The 22,891-nt window shown below is 42.3% G+C and overlaps 1 protein-coding gene across 7 annotated transcripts in view; it reads left to right on the top strand.

The window, feature by feature from the left end:
- Window positions 1-22,891, top strand: part of DPYD (dihydropyrimidine dehydrogenase) — a 504,044-nt gene that overhangs the window by 1,579 nt on the left and 479,574 nt on the right. The window contains exon 1 of one of the 7 annotated variants that reach the window (XM_035123778.2): window positions 8,129-8,528. The exons of 5 other annotated variants lie outside the window; for them this stretch is intronic. Coding sequence is in view for 1 of the 2 variants with exons in the window: in XM_035123776.2 (XP_034979667.2) it covers window positions 18,751-18,789 (39 nt within the window). In the remaining variant the exon portion in view is untranslated. Of the gene's footprint in view, window positions 1-8,128; window positions 8,529-18,639; window positions 18,790-22,891 lie in introns of those variants that run through there. One more of the 7 variants, XM_035123776.2, reaches the window with a different exon arrangement.

The following is a 22,891-nucleotide window of genomic DNA, read 5'->3' as shown; positions in this document are numbered from 1 at the left end:
AAACATGTTAAATCAATGCAAATTTCCAAAATAAGCAATATAAACCCTTTTGGATACACCTTCCCTCTCAGCCTCATGGCTCTCATGCAAGGCTTCACACATCCACCTTGGCTGTCACCCAGGGCTCAAAGAAACTCACAGTTCACCCACAAATAGTTGTGGTCATCTAACCTGCCTGTAGACCTCATGCAAACAAATCAGGCAAGTGCTCAGTTAACAGGTCATCTGGAAGTGACATAAGTCGCTTATTCCCATTTAGACTGAGGCCTGAATTGGCAACTGGCTGCCCTTTTAAGGGACCCCAAGAGCTGAATCCAGAGTACTGCAATCAACATTCCCATTAAGTGGATTAATGCAGGATGGAATTGTATAAAACAGAATCTGGCACGCTCTTCCTGACTGGTTCTCCCCTAAATCAATTGCTCAGGAGTAAGTGTTGGGTGTACCAGTTTCCCATAATGCAGGGGCAGATATTTTTTTTAAAGAAGTCAAGTGATTGGGGGGATAGCATACCACTGGTGCCTGCAGCCAAAGTCAAAACTGGGCAGTGCCCAAAGTGGGCAGTGTCTAGCATGTCACCCAAGGGTGCTTCCTTCCAATCTCTTTATAGATAGAATGTGTGATACTTGTTGGGAATACTGCATTTGAGAAGTGAGACACATGTCATCCATCTTGAATTAGTAAAGCTTGCTGAGGGTGTTGTTGTTTTTTTAACTCTCTCAAACTAAATACAGAACATTGAAGGGGAAGGTCTGGAATGTTCTTCCCTAGGATGATGGTCACATGAAAGGTTCCTTTCAGATTATCCTAGAGCAGGGGATTAATCATTTATTTTCATGTTTATTTTAAAAGGCCAACGAAACATCTCTAGAGATGCCAACTTCCTGAGTCCTTTCCCCTCTAGTTTTTGATTCGTCATTGGTAGTGTATTGTGAAAAATCATACTGTTGCGCAGTAGAATTTATCCACTCTTGCTTTGTTATGCAAGGGCTAAGGACTGCTATTTGCAACAATCAATTGCATTGGTGCTTCCTATCATAAAAGTGACAGGCACAGTCCATCTGAAATACTTGGGGATTTGTTCTGAAGGACCTAGATTGCCCGTGGTCCCTTATGTATGTGTCTGCTGCATATCTGGAACCATGCTTTTGACTTTAATACTTGCTGCATTATGTGGCTGCAGCCAATCTGGTCATTATATAAGGTAGGGATGGGGAACCTTTGGTCCTCTAGATCAGCATTTCCCAACCTTGGGTCGCCAGCTGTTTTTGGACTACAACTCCCATCATCCCTAGCTAGCAAGACCAGTGGTCAGGGATGATGGGAATTGTAGTCCGAAAACAGCTGGAGGCCCAAAGTTGGGAAACACTGCTCTAGATGATGTTGGATTCCATCACCTCTCATCATTAGGGTTGTAGCCCAATAACATTTGTAGAGACAAAGGCTCCCAACCCTGATATAAAATGTGAAGCAGCCATAAGCCATCCAGTACACAGGTGTCTTTTCCCCATTCTTAAAATTGGATCTTCTACAGTGGTGTGTCAGGAGTTAAAAGGTGCTTCTGAATTTGCTATCTCCTGCCCTAGTGAGCTGAAATTGCCCATTAAGTTCTTAAACTTTTGTGTATATCTCCTTCAACTGAGGAAGTGCAAAGGATGCTGATAACCATATATTTTCCTTCCCCAAATTTGAGGCTCCCACCAACATGGCTGGCTTGCCATAGACACTTTCATTCCACTTCTAATTTGTATACAGTCGTATCTCGGAAGTCGAACAGATTCCATTTGACTTTCAAAACTTTCAACTTCCAAAGCACGGCTTCTGATTGGCTGCAGAAAGCTCCTGCAATCAATCAGAAGACGTGGAAGACCTGCCGGACGTTCGCCTTCCAAAAGAACATTTGAAAATCAGAACACCCACTCCCAGTTTTCAGTCGTTCGGGAGTCGCAACGTACAAGTTCCGGGGCATTTGAGAACTGAGGTATGACTGTACCGCCTTTCTATAATACTATACACAAGGCAGTTTATAAGCTGAAGAAACAACAAAATAGACAACAAAGATCTCACACGTAATAACAATCTGATCGAATACAATAAAGTCACAATAACTTTAAAATTGACAACTTGTATCAAATAAAGCAATATTCAACAATCCATTAGAATATAATAGTAAACAGTAAAATTAAATAGCAGCAAATAATAAACAGTTTACACTTATCCATTACAATAAACAATTGCTACTCAATAAAAATAACTGCAAGTCACAGTGCATAAAAATCCCAAACATACAAAACCATATAAAAGGAAACAAGGACACACAACTTATAACATATTTCTTAAAAAACATCCCCAACTCCTCTCTTCCCAGCTGCTTCTGCTGTTCCCAAAGTAATGGTTTGGGAAGGGCAGGTAGAAAAAGTCGTTGGCTGGTGACCAGCACAAAGTATTTCCTTACTTTGTAACAGACATTCGCAAACTTCGGCCCTCCATATGTTTTGGCCTACACCTCCCATCCTTAGCTAACAGGACCTGTGGTCAGGGATGATGGGAATTGTAGTCCAAAACATCTGGAGGGCCAAAGTTTGGGGATGCCTGCTTTGGAATCTTGAGGTGGTAGTTGCTTGGGGGGGGGGAATGCCTTCTGCACCTCCCTGTGCTACTCAGTGTATGGATTTTACAATGCAATCATTTGTGTATTTTCTTGGAAATGTGCCCCACTGAGTTCAGTGCTCCTTACTCCCAGGTATGTGTGATTAAGATTGCAGGCTTTGGCAGTGTTCTCAGCTGGCTAGGAGTAAAACTGGGTTGACCACATGTCTGTTGTCCTCAGCCTAGCATTTTACTCATCAAGATTGGGCTGTGTCAACAGGACTTTGCTTAGGCAACTTACTGGAAAAATTTAGGACAGAACAAGATAGCAAAATGTCACACTAGTCTAGCATTCCCCCCACCCCACCCCAGCTGTGCCTGGGACCAGACCAGTGAGATGTGTGTGGGAAGCTTACAAGCAGGGCATAAAAACAGCAACAACACCCAAAAGACATGCATTTTGAAAATGAGAGCTGTTAAGCCTCACAGCTATCCACACATTGTTGAATCCTAATAGCAGAATATGCGGCGCTTCTGAATGCTTAAGTTTGGGTTTTGAATCTCAAGACAGAATTACATAATTGGTAGGAGGTGATTTCTGCACAGACTTGTACCCACCAGGTCTTCAGGCAGAAAACTTCCTCCAAATTTGAGGAAGTGTTGTCGCTTTTATTTCAGGCTCTTGAGATGTCCCAGCTTAATAATATTGTGTGTAGCATAGCTAATTTTTGTGGACTTTTCATTGGCAAGGCTGAAATGACACATGGCTCAGAGGGATGGTATTGGTCTGTGGTGGATATTTTGCATGGGCATAGGAGAGGAACTGGTTTCTTAGATATGTGCTGTTATGAGGTGCAGAGCTTTTACAGATCAACCTCTGAAGGCTATAACAAGTCAGCACAGACTCTGGTTGCAAGTCAGCCTCATCAAAATGTTTTTGTCATGTTCTGTGCCCGTTGAACTGTCTTGAAGGACAGTTGCAATGCTTGGCAGTGGACAGCTGTAAATAAGCATACATCTAAATTAATTAGCCCATGAAGATGAGCAATGACCATTTTTTTTACCCTCTGGAGATAATGGCTGTCTTAAATTTAGTTCATTAGGCTCACAGCTGGTGATACGATTAGAGTGCTGTGATCTTTTAATCTTAGCAATCTTCTAGCATTTCCCCATTTTTGACACACAGCTTTCACTGTATCACTTTAAAAAGACAACACCCCCACAAGCATTAACTGTGGCTATAAAATACTTGATTGTAGTAGGGCAGATGTCTGGTCAGTGTGCCAGAAGATCAGAAATGAAGTGGACAGTTTAACTTTTGCCTTTCGAGTCACTTTTTTTAAAAAAAGAATTCCTTCGTTGAAAGTTATCACTCAATAACAGATGGCGACATCTTCCTTTAGATCATTCCCAGAATTAATATTTAACCACTAATGGCTTTTTGGTGTGTGTGGCTTTCTGTTCAAGGGGCATCAATGGATCTTTGCACATGCGTGAAATATTGCAATCCAAAACATGTAGGAGCAAACTCTATTGATGCTGGTGGTACCGGTAGTTTAGTTCTGTTCCAAGGAAGTATTTAAGGCCGCTACCTAAGTGAAGTCAAAACACAGATTTTTTTTTTTAACTCTCGGAGACAAATCTTTTCAGGGACCCAGGGCTGTGTTCACTTGAGTTGGTAATCTGTTCATAATTCAGTGCCCTTAACACCCCTGAGGTTTATGACTATGGTAATGTGTAAGCTTGCACAAGAGAAATAGGAAAGGCTTTTGTCCTGCCCTTTGGTGGGGCTGTGCTGTTGGGGATACTGTTAACGATTGATCCCACAATTGTTTTGAATGCAAACTTGTTTCCTCTGTAAAGTAAATAAAAAATAAAAAAGTGCTGCTTTTACAAATGCTGCATTTCTTTCTTTCTTTCTTTCTTTCTTTCTTTCTTTCTTTCTTTCTTTCTTTCTTTCAAGGGATGTTTGCAAAGACGCTTGGGAAGTGCTGTTCTAGGGGCTGGAGAGAAGGTCTGGGAAACACCACACAGACTTACGAACCATTGACAATCAGCGAGGGGCACACGGTGTAAGGGGCTTTGCAGGCATAGCTGATCAGTGGTACCTACAAATCCCCTTTCATGCAAGCCTCCCCTTTACTGGCATCAGGTGTGGGGCAGATGGGCACGGCTTGGCCAAGGTCGCCATGTGGGCCAAATCAGGCCAGCGTGCCGGTGGTTCCCCGCTCCTCTATCGCACCCACCCACCCACCCATGTTTAAATTGGCCTTCGCTCCCCCCCTACCTTATAGGGAGATGACTGTGGACTCAGTACTGCATGTTGTCACATCCACTTTGCATTGAGGATTTTATCTGAAAGCAAGTCCACTGCCTTGCAGAACACCTTCGGGAGAAGAAAAGGCTAAGGAATATACTCGACAAAAATCCGGAGTAGAGTCCCTAAGATGGTTGGATGGTGCCTTTGTGTGACTCCTTCTGGTGACTCCTAGTGCCAAGTGTATTGCTCTGCTGTCCTTTGGACCACATCAGTCAGGCCAAGAGGAGAGTCTTGGGGACCTCCAAGCACAATGTCCAGGGAGGTCACTTCAGTGTTGTTAACACAGCAGTTTGTCTTCAGACCTGGAGGTGCACCCCATTCTCTCTCAAGACAGAGGCATGCCAACACAGTTCCAATTTTCTTCAGTGAAATTTACTCACTAATGAAAATGCGTAGGGTTCCAGAACTTTGGTGGCACCTAATCCCCAAGTGGGCAACAGGTGAACCAGGGACTGCAAGTGGCCTCAACTTTCATTTCATTGCCCCAAAGTCTCCTGAAGCTGCCTTCATTCTTCTATCCCAACTGAGTTCTTGTTCTCCTGCTGCTTCCTCCTTATTCTTACTGGCTTTTGAAAGTGTTTCCCTCTCTCTGCTTCCTGTGTAGTTTCAGAACAATTGAAAGGGCTGGTATTTCTTTTGAGAAAAATGGTTTTTCTTAAACATTCCTCCTTGTTTTATACCTCCGGGGAAGTGGGGAATCACCCCTGGCAGCTGCTTTAGGACCATTCTGTTCTGCTATGTGCTGTGATGTGGGGTGTCAAATTTCCCAAAGTGGCAAATTTTCCAGGGCTTTGATTTTTCCATGGGATTTTTCCATTCCATAATCTCATTAGTAACAACAAATGGTGCCAACTACAAATACAATATCAGGTAAGCTTGGCAGATTCCAAAGGTGATTTGTTTACTAAACAAAATGAGCCTGGGAAAAGTTTGGAAAATCCCAGTTTACTGGTAATCTGTGTGTATAGCACACTAAAGTAATTATTTTCTTTTGCTTCTTAGGACAGTAGCCGTATTGGTCTGTTCTTTTAAAAAAAACAACACCCAAAATCTTTCTGTGTATTTATTTGAGAGTAACGCCTATTAATCTAGTGGTGGTGATTTCTGAGTAGATCTGCACATATTCCTGGGGGAATATGACCTTTGGGAGAGAGAGAAAAGGGGTGCCCACTCTGATCCAATCAGTTTAATTCAGTTGACCAGCTAGTACTGACCAGTGACTTTGTGAATCGGTGGGACAGTTTCATCTTTCCTTTGTCCCCTGCATTTTTTTCTTTCTCTTTCTAGGATCCACCCATAAATAGGATCCTAGTTATGATATTTGTTTCAAAAATGTTGACCTAGCAATATATTGCAAATCACGATGTCTCTGTGTGTGCTATGCAAAAATCACAATGTGGGAAAAATCACGAAGCCAATGCCTCTACATAGCTCCATCCTTATTTCAGACTTTGTGATGTGTATCGGTTTAGCTGGTGATATATCACAATGTTGAAAACCAGATATCACCCACCCCTATCCATAATTGAGTCTTTTCAAGCATGTTCTGGAACTTGGGCGAAATACAAGACGAGCTGGAGCCACATGGCACACATTTGTTTAATGAGTGCTTTGCAAAGCTCATGTTCTTTGACCTGTGACTATTTGGTTGAAGGATCTCTGTGTTAGAACAGACAATTAAGGCTCTCAAAGTAGTGACTTAAACAGCAAATCCTCTTGCGGCTGTGTACACATCACCGTTTGCTCTGGCTCCCGTGTGAATCTACCACCAGTCCCTGAAGCTGTGTCCACATGAGGTTAGCCATATCTGTCCCATAGCTTCTTGAGAAATCCTGCTGTTTCAATGTGTTTTCCCTCAAACCAGCTTCAATCTGATTTGAAAACATAAACTACGGTTAAGGTGAAGTGTGTACGAGAGCCCTGGTGCATGTGCAGAGAAGTTTCACTGAGTTCTGGGGGGTGTTGTAAGGGCAAGGGAAACCAAACAGGTGACACAGATCAGGTAAAGGCATCCCCACCCCATCACTGGTGTGTATAGCAAGGTGCAAATATGTCTTGAAATGCAGCAGGGGGAAATGACCTTGATGCTTTTTAAGCCGCTAATGTGTGTCTTGCCGAGGTCAGTGACCCATGGGTTACACATTTAACCATGCTATCATACACACATCTACTCAGAAGTAAGGTAAAAGGTAAAGGACCCCAGATGGTTGAGTCAATTCAAAGACGACTATGGGGTTGCGGCTCTCTTCTTGCTTTTAGGCCGAGGGAGCCGGCGTTTGTCTGCAGACAGCTTTCTGAGTCATGTGGCCAGCATGACTAAACTGCTTCTGGTGCAACGGAACACTGTGACAGAAAACAGAGTGCACAGAAACGCCATTTACCTTCCCACTGCATTGCTACCTATTTATCTACTTGCACTGGCATGCTTTCAAACTGCTAGGTTGGCAGAAGCTGGGACAGAGCAACGCGAGCTCACCCCATCGCGGGGCTTCGAACCGCCGACCTTCCCATTGGCAAGCCCAAGAGGCTCAGTGCTTTAGACCACAGCGCCACCTGCATCTCTCAGAAGCAAGCCCCACTGAGCTCAGTAGGACTTGCTTTTAGGTCAGTTCCAAGATTGCAGCCTTAGTTCTGTGCTTCCAGTTGTTTACCTCTGCCCTGGTTTATTTAATAGGGCCCATTGCGTAATTTATGGAGTATGACTCTTTAAAGTAACATTTTGACCAGATTCTTAAGTTTCCCTTGGAAGGAAAGGAACATATTAAAAGTCCATTAATAAAATTGTCTGCCTTGACAGCTTTTCTTTAAAAAACAAAACAAAACAAGAAATGGAACCCCAAACAGAATCAATTCATTGTTTAAAGTTGTCACAGCTTCTTGAAAGAGCTATCATAGATAGATAGTTTTAGTATTTCCTCTTTCTTAAAAAAATGTATGAAAAACAATAAGAAACCTAGAATTTCTATTTGGATGTTTCATTGACAACTATTTTTCATATAGGTTACTCCTCTCCCCACATTTCCGTTCATCTCAGTTTGGGTATTCTAGTCTTTTCTGAACTGCTGAACAAATGCAATGGGCATCAACCTTTAGAAATGAATTGAAAAGTTTAAATGATTAAAACCAAACAACCTTTCATTGTGCTTTGACATGGTAACTGCAAAAAATAGCTCTGTTGGGTAGATACGTTTGTGGTTGGTTTTTTTTTTAAGCTCACAAAGATCTATTTCCAAGTTTTTGGGAACAGCAAATTTCCTCTTTCATGGCTTTTCTTCATCCTCCTTGTATATTTGGTATGCATATTCTTTTGTCTATGACTTCATTTGTTTGATGTTAAAATATGATGGGTGAGTTTGTTACATTGCCAGCTCTTATCTGTTGCTGCTCCTTGCCTTTTTTATATTAAATTTATGTGTCTGACTCTGGTTTGGCCAGATATATGGATTATGTGTCATTCCCAAGGTAGTTTGGAAAAGATCCTCCAGATTGCTTCAACTTTTTGGCAATTTTTCTCCTGTCCTCCACAGTGACACATTTTCATTAAGTCCTTGATCCAGGATGACCCTGTGGGAGCCTTCTCCTTCATTGTAAGGCAATCTTTCCTGGCTAACAACATAAGGTCTGTTTGTAGCAAGCTTTTTTATTATTACTATTTAAAGAGCACTTTGATAAGCACTAGGTTCCTGATGAAGCTATTGTTCCTTCACTCAGAGACCTCGGCTTGGTTGCCAACTCCAGATGTTCCCTTTGCAGTGGAAGGGCTCCCAAGAACAAAACAAATCTGTTTCTGCCTTTATTTCATGGCACTTGGAATATCTCCTTTGTCTGCTACCTTTTAAGAAGGGCAGGATGCAAATGTGATGAATGAAAATTAAAGGAATATCTGAATGGCATATGCATAGAGCTGTCATAAAACTGTTAACTCATATTTTCCTCTGTGAACTGGAAGGGAAGTGCAATAAAACGGGATCCAGAGCTAAGCTTCCATAGGTGTGCTTGTTGGAAGACTCTTAGCCTCTTCTCAAGTTTTGTTTCCTAACCTGCAAAATGTGAATATCAGAGGCTGTCTTTTGTAGGATTGTTATGGATGAATAAGATAAGAAAAGTAAGCTGGGCCATAAAAGCAGTTTGGGGGGGGGGGAAAATGAAGTTACTTTGCAGTTAAGATTATTCACATGTAACGTTGCACGTAGCATCCTGAAAGTTGAGAGAATAGTTTAGGGATAGATTTACAGCACAATGGACAGCAGCCATAGCAAGAAGTGAACGTCTGGTACGGGGAAACAAATGACATTCTTTTGGCTAATTCCAGTTCAGATTAGCAGAGAGTGCCTGGCACTGTTTAGGAACTTGAAGAAACTAAAATAATATTGTGTTTTTTAAAAATGGATAGTGTAATGTGTGAGTTTTGGGACTGCTTGCGTGCGCACGCACACACAAATACACACACACTGACGCCTGGCTCATTGCATCCCATGACATCTGATTGTAAGTGAAAACTGCCTCTTCCAGCTTGGAAAACCTTATTTTTAACGGTCACGCCATCGTGGTCTGCCATCTTGATTCAAAATGGAGTATGGCATCCAAGCACAGAAGGAGACTGCTTCATCCTACGTCAGGAACTCTTGTGTCAAGTTAGGCAATGACATCTTGTGAGGCATACACATTGGCACAGTTGTGACTTGCCATGCCATATTGGGCAACAATCCCTTCAGAATCACCCAGATCAGTGCAGTTTTGACCCGTGATGCCAAATTGGGCAAAGTTCCACCAAATGGTGGAAGGGTGCAAAGAGGTTCTCCTGCTACCCCGCCAAGTGGGTGCTGAAGGGGCTGAGCTAGGGGGCAATGTAGAAGGCCCTTCTGGAGCTCTTGTCTAAGGGTAGCAGCTGGAAGATCAGGATTTTGATTCTTGCATTACAGGGGGTTGTACAAGATGATCCTTAGGTGCCTTCCAGCTCTACAATTCTGTAAATGCCCTTTTCTTTTGGGGCAAGAGGTGAGATTGTGATTGATTTTGTGTTTGTGTGTGCAGACTAAAAGTGTGGTTTCTGGTTGCCTTTTATCTTTGCTGTGCTTGTGGGTTGGCTGAAGTGTGGTGCTAAAAATAGTTAAATTTTCTTAGTTGTACATTCCCTCCCCCCTGCAGTTTTTATTTGAGTTAGCTGTTGTTGTTGTTAATTGATGAGTGGATTGCTTACTGATGTTATTGAAATTAGATACTGTTAATTGACCTATTCAATAGGCTATATAGGTATATTTTATGCTTAAACTTTTGATAAACACTTGGGTTGTCAGTGGTGTAATGCATTTTTAATAGCTAAATAATTTGTGCTGATATTTTATTTAGATTGTTGTCACTTGATTTTATATGAATTGCTTTCAGTACAATCAGTGTAATCTAATATATGTCTACTCATAATTAAGTCCCATTGTTTTCAGTTGGACCTACTCCCTGGTAAGAGGATATAGGATTGCAACCACTGTATTTGTGGAAAATGCAGTGTGTGATAAATCAAATGACCAGGACTATAACTACACAATCACAATTAATATAAGGAAACGTTGATTTTTAATTTAAGCAAGCGACAAAAATCTGACCCTTAAATACCCTTAAATGTATCTGTTTTGAAGCTGAAAGGAGACTTTAGTTTGTACTATAATGAAGAGATGTGGATTTCTTCATATATATGAATTAGTCATGCATCATAAGGGTCATATGAATGATCACCAAGGAAGTCACATTTCCTGTTTTATGTGCTTTTTCTGAGTATGGTGTTTCATCCTTAAGGATTGTTTGCCATAGAACCTTTTAATGCTTGGGGACAAAATTAAAGTGTTACTTGATTATCGCATATCACATTTTCCTCTGCAGCTATCGTTTCTGACTTAAGACGTTCTTCTCTCTTCTCCCCACGCCACAACTGCTATCTTCAAAAAACTGACCATGTAATTAAAGGTGGCCTGAATACAATATAAAAATTCCCTGCATTCTAAGGCAAATTTTGCCATGCATTGATTTACGCCCATGTGAACTGGGCTTCTGAAAGACCAGCAATTTGAAATCTGGTCACTGCAAGACCTTCTAACCAAGAAATAGTAGTGTCCAATATTTTTTTCATTCCACTTGTGCCATGTCTTCTAGATGTAAGCCTGTGGGCGGGAGCTGCCTTATCTTACTGCTTTATCAGACATGGCTTCCCCCAATGAACTGTTAAGGGTTTGGGGAGTTGTTCGAAGACCCCATTCCCCTCACAGAGTTATGGTTCCTTGAGTGGTTTTAACAGCCAGTCCTTCTTCCTTGGGAACTGCAGCTCTATTGAGGGGCCTCCTAACAACTCTCAGTGCCCTTAACAAATTACAGTTCCCAGGTGTCAATCCATGAAGTTAAAAGTAGCATTAAAAGTAAAGGTAAAGGGATCCCTGACCATTAGCTCCAGTCATGGACGACTCTGGCGTTGCGACGCTCATCTCGCTTTACTGGCCGAGGCAGCCGGCGTACAGCTTCCGGGTCATGTGGCCAGCATGACAAAGCCGCTTCTGGCAAACCAGAGCAGTGCACGGAAACGCCGTTTACCTTCCCCGCCGGAGCGGTACCTATTTATCTACTTGCACTTCGTGCTTTTGAACTGCTAGGTTGGCAGGAGCAACGGGAGCTCACCCCGTCGCGGGGATTCGAACCGCCGACCTTCTGATCGGCAAGCCCTAGGCTCTGTGGTTTAACCCACAGCGCCACCAGCTAAGTAGCATTAGAGTGCTTTAAATGTATAGTGCAGATGTAGTCCAAGATTTAAACTGGCTTATCATGTGGAGAGGAGGACCCTGTATGGTGGATGGCTACTCCTGTAGACATGGGAGCCTCTGAGACCACCGGGTGTCCGTGATGTGGCATGCAGTTTTCAGAACTTGCGCTTTTTCCATGTCACTTCTGGCAGCCTCCCTGTGGAGGCCGAGGCGTCTGAATAGGCTGAGAGTCAAACGTGTTTTACCACCACCGTGACATTCAAATAGCCTCCATGTTTGTTGATCGCCCTTGGGGATGGCATTTTATGTAAATAGGACCTTGTTCTTGGGGCCTAGCCATCCTGCATTTCGCTGTAGAACATTTCCGCATCTTTACTTAAAGCATCAGGGAGAAAATGAGCAGGTTTTTTGTTTGTTTAACCCTTCAGAGGTGGCAGAGTTCAAAACAAAAGCAGCTTTCTCTACCCCCCCCCCTCCCCGTTGCAGTTGCCTAGCAACCTCCCTCCCCTTTATTAGCATACAGTTTAATTCCTTTTTATTACAGGACTAAGCCACGTTAAGCATTCTTGTTCAGCCCAGTGCAGGTTTTGGCAAGCGTTTGACTTGGCAAAAAATCAGAGAGAGAAAGAGAGAGGAGAAAATATGTGACTGAAGCGGGCTGGAGGGAGAGAAATAAAAAAAGGAGAGAAATTGTTTGGCTTTAAAAGGCATCCTCACATGCTGAGTGGATAAAATTGCCCATCGCCCAGCTTTCATTTTTTGCTGTTTTGGGTTGAAACCAGCGAGCGAATTCTTCTATGTCTGTATGTCAGCTGAGGTAATTCCACACAGAACTGGGGCCATGTTGCAGCCACCATGGTTAAAAGCGTTAATAATAATAATAATAATAATAATAATAATAATAATAATAATAATAATAATTCCACCCTTCACCCTGAGGTCCCAGGACGGGTTGCAACAATTAAAACACAACGAGCCTCTCTTCATAGAAAGGTTAAGAAAGGCTTTCTTGTTGGTCAGGAGACTTGTAATTTGCACTTGTGTCCCCCCCTCCCCCGAGATACTTGCAACTATAATAGGATTGCCTAGAATTTTATTTTAACTCTGGCTTATCATGGATCTCAACATTAAAGGGAAAGGGCTGTTGGAGGCAGGCTTAGGACCCGCGGCTCTGATGCAAGGAGGAGGTAGACTTCAGAAGAAGAACTGAGGCTGCCTCAGGCACTGCATCTCTCAGTTAGGAAGAGAAAGTAGGCAGAGGAAAGGAAAAAATCACATGGAGCTGCCTCAGGCTTTGACTGTACTGGCCAGTTGGTCGGGGAGACGTTGAAGGCTGTTTCAATGAGCTGAAGGCTGCCATGGTTTCATGGGGGGACTCACTACATTGGGAGCGGGGATAAATGGATCCTAGTCTGGATTATGCAGGTCCAGGATAATTATCTTTTTCCTATAACTGCAGGCGTGCTTGCTGGAGTCCAGAATAACGTTCAGACTCCTTCCCAGTCTGTGAATAATGATGTATGTTCAGTCACAATTCTGTCTCTTCTCCTCACCATTTTTAAGCCTTTCCAGTGCCGCCTTTTCAAAACTCACAAGAGTAGTTTGACAATGTGAGTGAATTATTTTCGGCTGGCTATGGAAGCAATGCAGAGGCAGGAATTCTTCACTCAGAGATGGATTGCCTTCTCATGGATGCTGAAGTGTCACAACCAAAGCCACCCAGTTGTAAATACATGCTTACATTGAACTAGTGCAAATGCTACCTTGTGATTTTTTTTCTTAAGGTCTTGAAGAAAAACAACAACAATTGCCAAAGTTTGTCTATTTCTTCTCCTTGTGTTTACTCCAAATTTTAAAATGGGAAGTGGGGTGGATTTGATTTAAATGAAATCAATTTAAATCATGATTTAAATCACTAGTCAGTAAGACTTTATTTAAATCATTGTTTTTTACAGAAAGGCTCATTCTAGCTGGAATAATCTTGATATTGAAAACCAGATGAAGGTTTTGCTTTTGGAATAATAAATGTTCAGAGTAGTTTTTATAGTTGTATCAAAAATTACTGATTTGGTTATACTCTTAGAAATACATAGACAGATAATTATGAAATCATTGTAAGGTTTAATAAGTTAACTGTTTATATTCGGACACCTTTTCTGCTGTACTTTATTGGAAGGAGAAAAATAATTATTTCCTTAATAACAATTTAAACAATTTATTTAACTAAAACAATAACATTATAGCATATGTATCCACGTTTGTTAACTGATGTGGTTAAACATTTTTTTAAAAAGAAAACTTAGACTGAGTTTTAGCACACATGAAAAACTTAAAACAAATCCTTATTTCCTGGTGAATAGTCTTTGGACTATAATGTAACTTACACAGAAAACTATCTTTAGAAATATTTTTCCTCCAAAAGCATTTTATTTTTTAAAAAACTGATGTAAATTAAAAATCATACTTTTTAAATTACAGTATTACTTTTAAATCATTGATTTTTATCCACCCTGATTGGAAGTATTGTCATAATTGTCATATATTTGTTGCCCCATTTAGATGGGTGCTTATGGGATGTTAACAGGCACCCATGATGCCATACAACTATAAAATCTTAATGTTCCAGGGCTCTAGAACACTCCTTGCTGTTGGCAGCTATTGCTGCTGTCAGAAATAGCAAACTACATGGTCAGTGACCAGGGCCGGCTCTAGGTAGAGCCCCGGTGGTGTGGTGTGCTAGGGCGCCGGGCCGGTAGGCGGGGCACTGTGCAGAAACCATGCTGCGCCCTGCAAGGGCGGGGGCGCCAGAGCGATCTCCGCCCCTCAGCGCCAAGGCGCCCGACCTGCTCAAGACTGCCCTGTCAGTGACTGCCTGGAAAAAGTAAGTGTGACCATGTATCGCATGAGAACTGATGAGGTCCACTCATTTTTGGCTAGCAAGGACTTGGAACAAGTACCGTAACTTGGATCTTTTTATTGCAAAGTGTGGCTGTGGTTGTGGGTGCATGGTTGCTGTGCGATTAATTGAGGAGCAGGATTCTTCAAAAGTTTTGCATGGGTAAATCGGACAAAGTGGTTTTTCCTTTTTGAGCAGTAGCTCTTGAGCATGGCTCTAGATGCCAGTGTTATGTTGGCAAAAAAAAGTGGTACGTGATTTGTTGTACAGAATCCTGTTTTGCTTGACACAGATTCAGAGATCTTGGAAAGGCAGGCTGCTTTATTATTGATACTGCTTTATTATTTTTGAGAAAAGCATGAATATATATGTTTAAAATAAATCATGCCATGTTCCGGGGTGTGTGTGTGTAGGTTAGGGTATTTCAAAGCGTGCAAGACTGCTGAAAATATTGTGCTGATCTTCTGCAGCTGCAGTGTGACTACCTGTTACAAAATCAATACCGGTACTAGTGTCTGATTAATAAGAGAAAAGGAGTAGATGATTGTGCTGGCTGTTGGGAGCTGTGTGTTTTCCTCCGGTGCCCGTTGCTGTCAACTTTCTGCCCTTCTGTGCCTGGTTTCAACCCATTCCGGCTGCTCAGACTAGGGCTGGACGTGATTTTGCAGCAAGATGTCACCCTTTGATACGTTCACCGCAAGCAGGCAACCAGGGATGGGGGAAGCAGCTCTTCTGAATGGGTAATTCTGTGCATTGATATAATGTTCCACTAGGAGGTCAGGTGATCCCCTCAATCATTAAAAGCATGTTGGGGCAGCTGTGAGGTCATGTGAGCTAGCCCTGCACATATTTGGGTGGTCCCATAGAGACCTTATTCTTGTTGTCACTGGAGGGCAGGGGGGGCTAAGCTCGGCTAGCTCTTGTGAGACATCAACCCCACCTCATGAATGCTTTTAAATTGTCTTGAGTCCCACGTAACACATGGCGGTGAGTGGTCAAATGATGTGATCAACAGAAAGTGCTGCTCATAGATGTTAATGCAGAGGAGGCAGTGGTAAAGAGAATCAGCAGAGAAGAGGGATGTATGTGGTTTAAAGGACAACCCAGCCATAAGTTCATTGGGTGAGTGTCAATAATAATAATAATAATAATAATATTTTATTTATACCCCGCCCTTCCCAGTCAAGACCGGGCTCAGGGCGGCTAACAATATCAACGCAGGTATAAAAGAAACAATTCAATTAAAATGCAGATTAATACAATGTTAAAATTCCATTTTAAAATTAAAAATCTACAAGTAAGATAAAACCATTATAAGATAACACCTTAGGGGAGGGTAACCCCGGGGTCAGACTGCGTCAGTCCAAAGGCTAAGCGGAACAGCTCTGTCTTGCAGGTCCTACGAAAAGATGACAAATCCCGTAGGGCCCTAGTCTCCTGAGACAGAGCATTCCACCAGGTCGGGGACAGTACTGAGAAGGCCCTGGTCCTGGTCGAGGCCAGCCTAACCATCTCGTGACTCGGGATCTGCAGTATGTTATTATTTGTGGACCTTTATGTCCTCTGAGGGACATGCCTCTTTCCTCAGTGGACCCTCCTTTTGCAGCCACTAATCTGTAAATAACGCCAATCAATCTCATAGGATTACCACCCACAATTAGACTTCACATACAGATAATGGATATCAAATGCAGGGAATACTTCAGAAAGAACATTATTTTGGTTCTAAGCATTACCATAAATCATGTATTAAATAGAAACCTTTGACTTGATTGGTAGATTATCCACCTGTAAAATAAGTGAGGAGAGAAATCAAGCTCTTTCAGATATAGCACACACCCCAATTCTTGAAAGGAAAAACTAGCCAGTTTTCTATATCATATTTGTAAATAGGCTTGGATGATTTTTAATGCAAAAGGAATAGGCCAAGAGATGGGGTGAGTGCTGAATTGATGCTAATTAGTGAAATTATTACTTTCTACCATGTAACTTTGAATTGTTTTTGGAAATTCTGTTATTGGTCTATTTTTTTAAAGGCAGCTAAAGTATGAAGGACTTTTGAATTATACGTGTGTGTGTGTGTGTGTGTGTGTGTGTGTGTGTGTGTAAAGTGTGGCATTCCAGTGTCTATTTAAAATGTGGGATGGTGTTTACAATATTCATGGAATGCTGCCTTGGAGACAAATCCTGTGATTTTGTTTGGGAAAATGTACATAAGCTATTTCTTTCTGGGCAGGAGATGTGGTCAGACACTTGATCTTAACCACTTGATCTTCTTAATGTGAGGCAATGGTTAGCTATATTAATTTTCAGCTTTCAGTTTCTGGTGTACTTTCAGTCTGTTGGATAGGTTTGCAGGGAGAATAAGAGGCAAGGCTGAACAGTGGCAGGAGAAAGCAAGCGACTATTCAAAAGGAAACAATCAAAGGACAAAATAACCCAGAATGCAGTTTAGTAACCCTTTCATTTTGGGTTTGCTCAAATATAGCACTATGATATCACTGCTCACCTGAAGGAGATAGGTGAGAGACTGCCATCTTTGGTTGAAGTTCTAGGTTTGAAAGTGGTGAGGAGAACATAGAATAAGGGTTGCTTCTGGTCAGAGTTTGCAATAATTGGGCTCAGAGGAGCTATGGAAAAACTCCATGCTCTCCCTAGTAATTGCCCACACCACTTTTTGCAGACTTGTCTCACAGTTGGAGAACACTGGTGTATAAGTGGTGTAAATTTTATGTCTGTTCCATCTGTTATCACAGTTGCTTACTATAGTAGCGGTGCTAATTTCAGTGGAGCTGCTGCGGTTTTTAGAATGGCAGTGAAAGCTAACGGTGTTAATATCTTCACCTTCTTCAGACCAGAAAAAAGGGGTGGGGGTCAAATTTCATCTGATTTGCATTTTATTATGTACCCACTTAACTCACACTTTCTGAAACAGTGTGCAAACCAAATACAGTGGTGCCTCGCTAGACGAATTTAATTCATTCCACGGGTCTTTTCTTATAACGGAAATTTTGTCTAGCGAATCCCATAGGAATGCATTGAAGTTTTTTTGAAGTTTTTTTTGCCCATAGGAACACATTAATTGAATTTCAATGCATTCCTATGGGAAACCGCGATTCACTAGACTAATTTTTCATAAAACGAATTCGTCTAGCGAGGCAACCTCCGCTCGAAAAATCCTTTCGTTAAGCAGAAATTTCGTTAAGCAGGGCATTCGTTAAGCGAGGCACCACTGTACCTAGTTGTCATTTGGAATTCACTCTTCACTGAATTTCATGTTCCAGTGCCCCAACAACAACAACAACAAAAGTGGATATATGGGAATATATGTAAATTGGTGTGTGTGTGTGTGTGTGTGTGTGAAAATGACATACTGATGGATTTATATAAAGCATCACAAAATTCCACCAGCATTTTACTGCACATTGCTCCAGATACACACACACACACACACACACACACACACACACACACACACATACACACAAAACTGATGCAGAAATTTAATAGAAAATGAAATTGACAGATTCCCCCATTCTACATTTATGTCCCATCCTGCAACATGGAACCCACGTTTCATTTGTTTAATGTATTTGACGTTCTGTTTATTTTCCACTTCTTGCTTCCCCCCTACATTTTTCACCTCTTGAGAAAACTTTAACAACCACCCAAATGTTGACGATGCTATCCGTCTTAGGTCAGGATGCTGCTACCTGATGGAAGATGTACGATGTAAGGCATTCTGGCTGCATTGACAGCCCTGCTTTAGAAAGGTTAGCTGCTTCAGAAATGTCAATTTAAATGAATAAATGAACATTTAAATACATTTCAAAAAAGTGTTCATTTCCCCCTGCAGGATCTTGTATGAAAGTTTTTTTTTTTAAAAAAATGCATTTGTTTAAGACGTCCTATTTATAATCCAATAGCCCTCAATTTATGCTAATAAAACTGTTATGCAAACCCCACCATCATGTAGCTAATTTTTCTCTCTCTCTCATGCACACAGTCAGCCCTCATTTGTATTCATAAGGTTTATAGCCTGTAATTGCTGAATATTGGAAAAACAAGGGAATTACCTTTTTGTTCCCCAGAGGCAGCCTCTATGCTTCATCGCTGATCTATGGCGCTTATGACATTTTGAGCAGAATGTGTTCTGAGCTGTCATACAACTTGACGCCAAAGAATTTAAAGATTGCCGTCTCATGGACCTGCAAAGAGAAGAAAATGAAGATCAACTGAAAGTAAAATAAAAATAAAAATAAAAAAATAAATTGGATGCAGCTTCTGCTTTTGTCCCATTGATCGGGACCATTTTTATTTTCCTTTCCTCCTCAGCAGTTTTCTCTGTTGTGATTTGTTCAGTAGTCTTATAATGTAATCACTAACAAATATCTCTGAGTAGGCATATTTGTGTGTTTCATTTCCCTTCCTTACTTCACTTATTAAAATGGTTGTTGGATTTATATAAGGACTAAGGGAAGTAGCAATGTCTGTTCTTGTAAGAAAAACACCGGGGACTAATTGGATTAGTAGAGTGTCTGGCATCTGGTGGGCGGAGCTTTTGTGTTGTGCTCTGGAATCGGCCCCTCCCTTCGCGTGTTCAATTAAGTTCTGTTAGAGAGGCCAACTGTCATTCTTGCCTCATGAGGTTGTTTCAGTTTCTCTCAGTAGCATGTTATTGTGTTACCATTTTCTTTATTATTAAAGCTTTGCTTGACATAGACGTGAGCCGCTTACTTTGCTGGGAAAAAAAAGAAACTCTGTTGAAGATTGCTGGAATATCCTAAACTGGATGAGTGAGGGGATATTCCCAGTCTATCAGGAGGATTGATTTGTTTTAGTCACCCCACTGTCCACAACAGTTCTATGCCACATGCCTGTTGTCCCCAAATATATATACAGTTGTACCTTGGTTCTCAAACAGAATGCATTATGGGAGTCCGTTCGAGTCCCGGAACTGTTTGAAAACCAAGGTGCAGCTTCCGATTGGCTGCAGGAGAGTCCTGGAGCCAGTTGGAAGCCGTGGAAGCCGTGCCGAAAACAGAAATACTCAGTTCTGGGTTTCAATCTTTCGGGAGCCTACTGTATTTGTTCGGGAGCCAAGGTGTTTGAGATCCAAGGTACGACTGTACTTCTATATCGGTGTTACTGAATTTAAAATTGGAGGCACGTTCTCTGTTCCAGCCTGAAAAGGATTACTTTTCTGTCCTGAAAGTAATTTGCCTCTCTATGTCTTTATGAATCCGTGATCTGGACATGCCACTTGATTAGAAGGCAAGCCAGCATTGTTAACTCTGGCAGAGAGATACAATGGACAGACATCTTTATCGGTGAGTTCTTTTGCCCCACGAGAGATCCAGAGAGTGGCAGCACAAAACGGGCCTTTTCTGCGGTGGCTCTCCATTGGTGGAATGCTCTCCCCAGAATGGCTTGTCTGGTACCTTCATTGCACATCTTTAGGCCCCAGGCGGAAACGTTTCTCTAACCAGGACTTTGGCTGAAATTCTATAGCCTTTTCATTGTGTTTGAGGGAGTGGGATTATTGGTTTGTTTAGTTCCTGTTTTATGATGTAGTTTGTCTTTTACATTTGTATTTTCATGTTTTGAAATTCGCAGTGATATTTAATGAAGGGCTGTATACAAATTTAAATAACGACAACAATTTTATTACCGTTTTGGTCCAAATATAAGCTACACCCGAATATAAGCCGCAGCTTTAAAATTGGAGCCCAGGGTGGGGGGAACTACCTGAATATAAGCCGCTCCATTCCTTGCTGCTCCTGGCTGAATACTGTTGGGGGGCGGGAACTGTGCTGTGATGCCAGCGGCCTTTCCCCTTTCTCCTTCTCCCTTCCCGGCCTTGGGGCAGAGGACAGGGGACTACACATGGGGCGGGTGCCACTTTGCCGTGCTCCTGGCGCTGTTTCCCCCACGCTCCTGGCTGCATACCGTAAGGTCGCAAATATAAGCCACACTTTAACTTTTCACAGTTGGAATTTGGGGGGGGGAGTGAGGCTTATATTCAGGTCAATACGGTATTTACATGCTGCCCATCTGACTGGGTTTCCCCAGCCACTCTGGGCGGCTCCCAACAAAATATTAAGAACATAACACAACATTTAACCATTAATAACTTCTCTGGACAGGGCTGCCTTTAGAAATAACAACAACGTGGCACATGGTATTAGCCTTGCTGCCTTATATTCAGGGGAGGGCATTCAAAATCTCAAAGCGTTCTATGTGTATGAATAAGAACTGTGAAAGAGTCTTGCTAGATCAGAGTATATGTCTATCTGCTAGTCCAGTATCTATCCTGCTTCCCAAAGTCAGCAAACAGATGCCTCTGGGAAACATACAAGCAGGAGGTATTTTCTGCAGTTGCTCCCCGGCAACTGGTTTTCCAACTAGAATTCAAAGTTTTGTTTGTGACCTATAAAGTTCAGGACCCCAATATATTTTGGAGTGCCTATGCAGACCCTTCGGTCTTCATTTGGGGCCTTCCCCTGGGTTCCTGATCTGAGGAGTTTCAGGGGGTTGCAACAAGAGATAGGGTCTTTTCGGTGGTGGAATGATCCTTCCTTTGAGGTCTGCCTGGCACCATCATTAACATCCTTTCAACCCCCGGGTAAAAACATGGCTCTTCTCCAAGGCATTTGATGCATTAGGATAATTTTGCGGCCTGCTGGTGGCATGTTTTTGGCTGCCATTTTGTTCGGTTTGTTTTGTAGGTTAAATAAAATTGCTTTTATTGTAATGCATCATTCTATTTTCTGATTTCATGCCATTTTTTTTAAAAAAAATTCTTGCAAGTTGTTTGGATACTGTCAAATGACCTATAAATTGAATTGTTGTTGCTGTTATTATTGTCTCCGAAAATCTAGATTCCTTATAGCCATCATGACTGGTAGTCAATAATAGATGGATGCCACATTAATTTGTCTGCTCTCTTTTTCAAGCTGTGTGTGTTAGTGGCACTCTCCACTGCATTTGCCAGCTCTTAGAATCCCCCTGCTTAGATGCACTGCCCTGAAGAGTCATGCTGCGACCACCATCCTGTTTCACCTTTACCTGTTATCTGACAGGGGTGTCTGCCTTTCACCTGCTGGCTTTGGCATGCCAGCCACCCTGCTTCTGGGGAGAATGAGCTTAAGTGCAGAGAAGCCGGTTAAAATAAAGGAAGTTTAACAGGCTTTAATGAGATCCAAGGGGGCGAGGATACATAAAAGGGAAGAAAATGAGTTCAAGTTATACAGCAATAGACCTTAAATAACAGAATGTAAAATGCCCGGCGTTGCCCTGACTTAACGTGTTTAACTTGCCTCCGGGTCTGTTATATATTAGAGTGGAGTTAACTGGCTCTCTTCTCCGGTGACCTTTTCTACCGGTTCAGAGAGTGGGGAGGGTAAGTTTTTGGACCAATGAGAAGCCAGGCGTTTCTCACCTTGCAAGGGGAGCTTGGTACCCTTGTTGCCAGGTTGATGAGGTTTGATTGCAATAACCACATCCTGTGGGAAAGGTTTAGTGGCTGCACAATAAGCTCCTTGCTCTGGCCATGTTAGCTGTGCCCTCTGCTGCCATCTCTAATGCATCTAAAATGAACACATTTCAGTTGTGCCAAAGACACATGGCTTTTCTGCTTGCCCATGCTTAAATTGTTGGAAGTTCCTTGCCTATGTGTGGGGAACAGCAAAAAATAAATAAGCCAATCTGTTTACATTGCACACCCATGTTCTTTATACTGGTAAGGGAGAAAGGGAGCCATTAGATATCTACCTTTCTCTTCACTCCTTTCCCCCAATCCTGGTTGCCTTTGACTGCCAAAGGCTGTTGGAACTCTATGAGACCGGAAAGAATGAATGACTCTGATGTAAAAGCTGAGCGTGGATGTAGCACTCACAGACCAAAAGTGGGCCTGGTCAACAAGTCCTTCACACTCATTAAGAGCCATGCATTTACAAGGCATGCATGGCTAATTTGCATTATGGTTATCACTAATAGCTTAGATATGAGGGACGCAGGTGGCGCTGTAGGTTAAACTGTGACTTGCCTGCAACGGTGTGAGCTCCCATTGCTCGGTCCCAGCTCCTGTCAACCTAGCAGTTCGAAAGCACGTCAAATTGCAAGTAGATAATTAGGTACCGCTACAGCGGGAAGGTAAATGGCATTTCCGTGTGCTGCTCTGGTTCGCCAGAAGTGGCTTAGTCATGCTGGCCACATGACCCGGAAGCTGTATGCTGGCTCCCTTGGCCAGTAAAGTGAGATGAGCACCACAGTCGTCCGCGACTGGACCTCATGGTCAGGGGTCCCTTTCTAATAGCTTAGATGTGGCTGATTCTGGCATTC

The sequence above is a fragment of the Zootoca vivipara genome, chromosome 7, assembly GCF_963506605.1.
Source record: "Zootoca vivipara chromosome 7, rZooViv1.1, whole genome shotgun sequence".
In the NCBI taxonomy this organism is placed as follows: Eukaryota; Metazoa; Chordata; class Lepidosauria; order Squamata; family Lacertidae; genus Zootoca; species Zootoca vivipara.
Note: the sequence above shows the minus strand (reverse complement) of the source record. Positions and strands in the feature narration are given on the sequence as shown.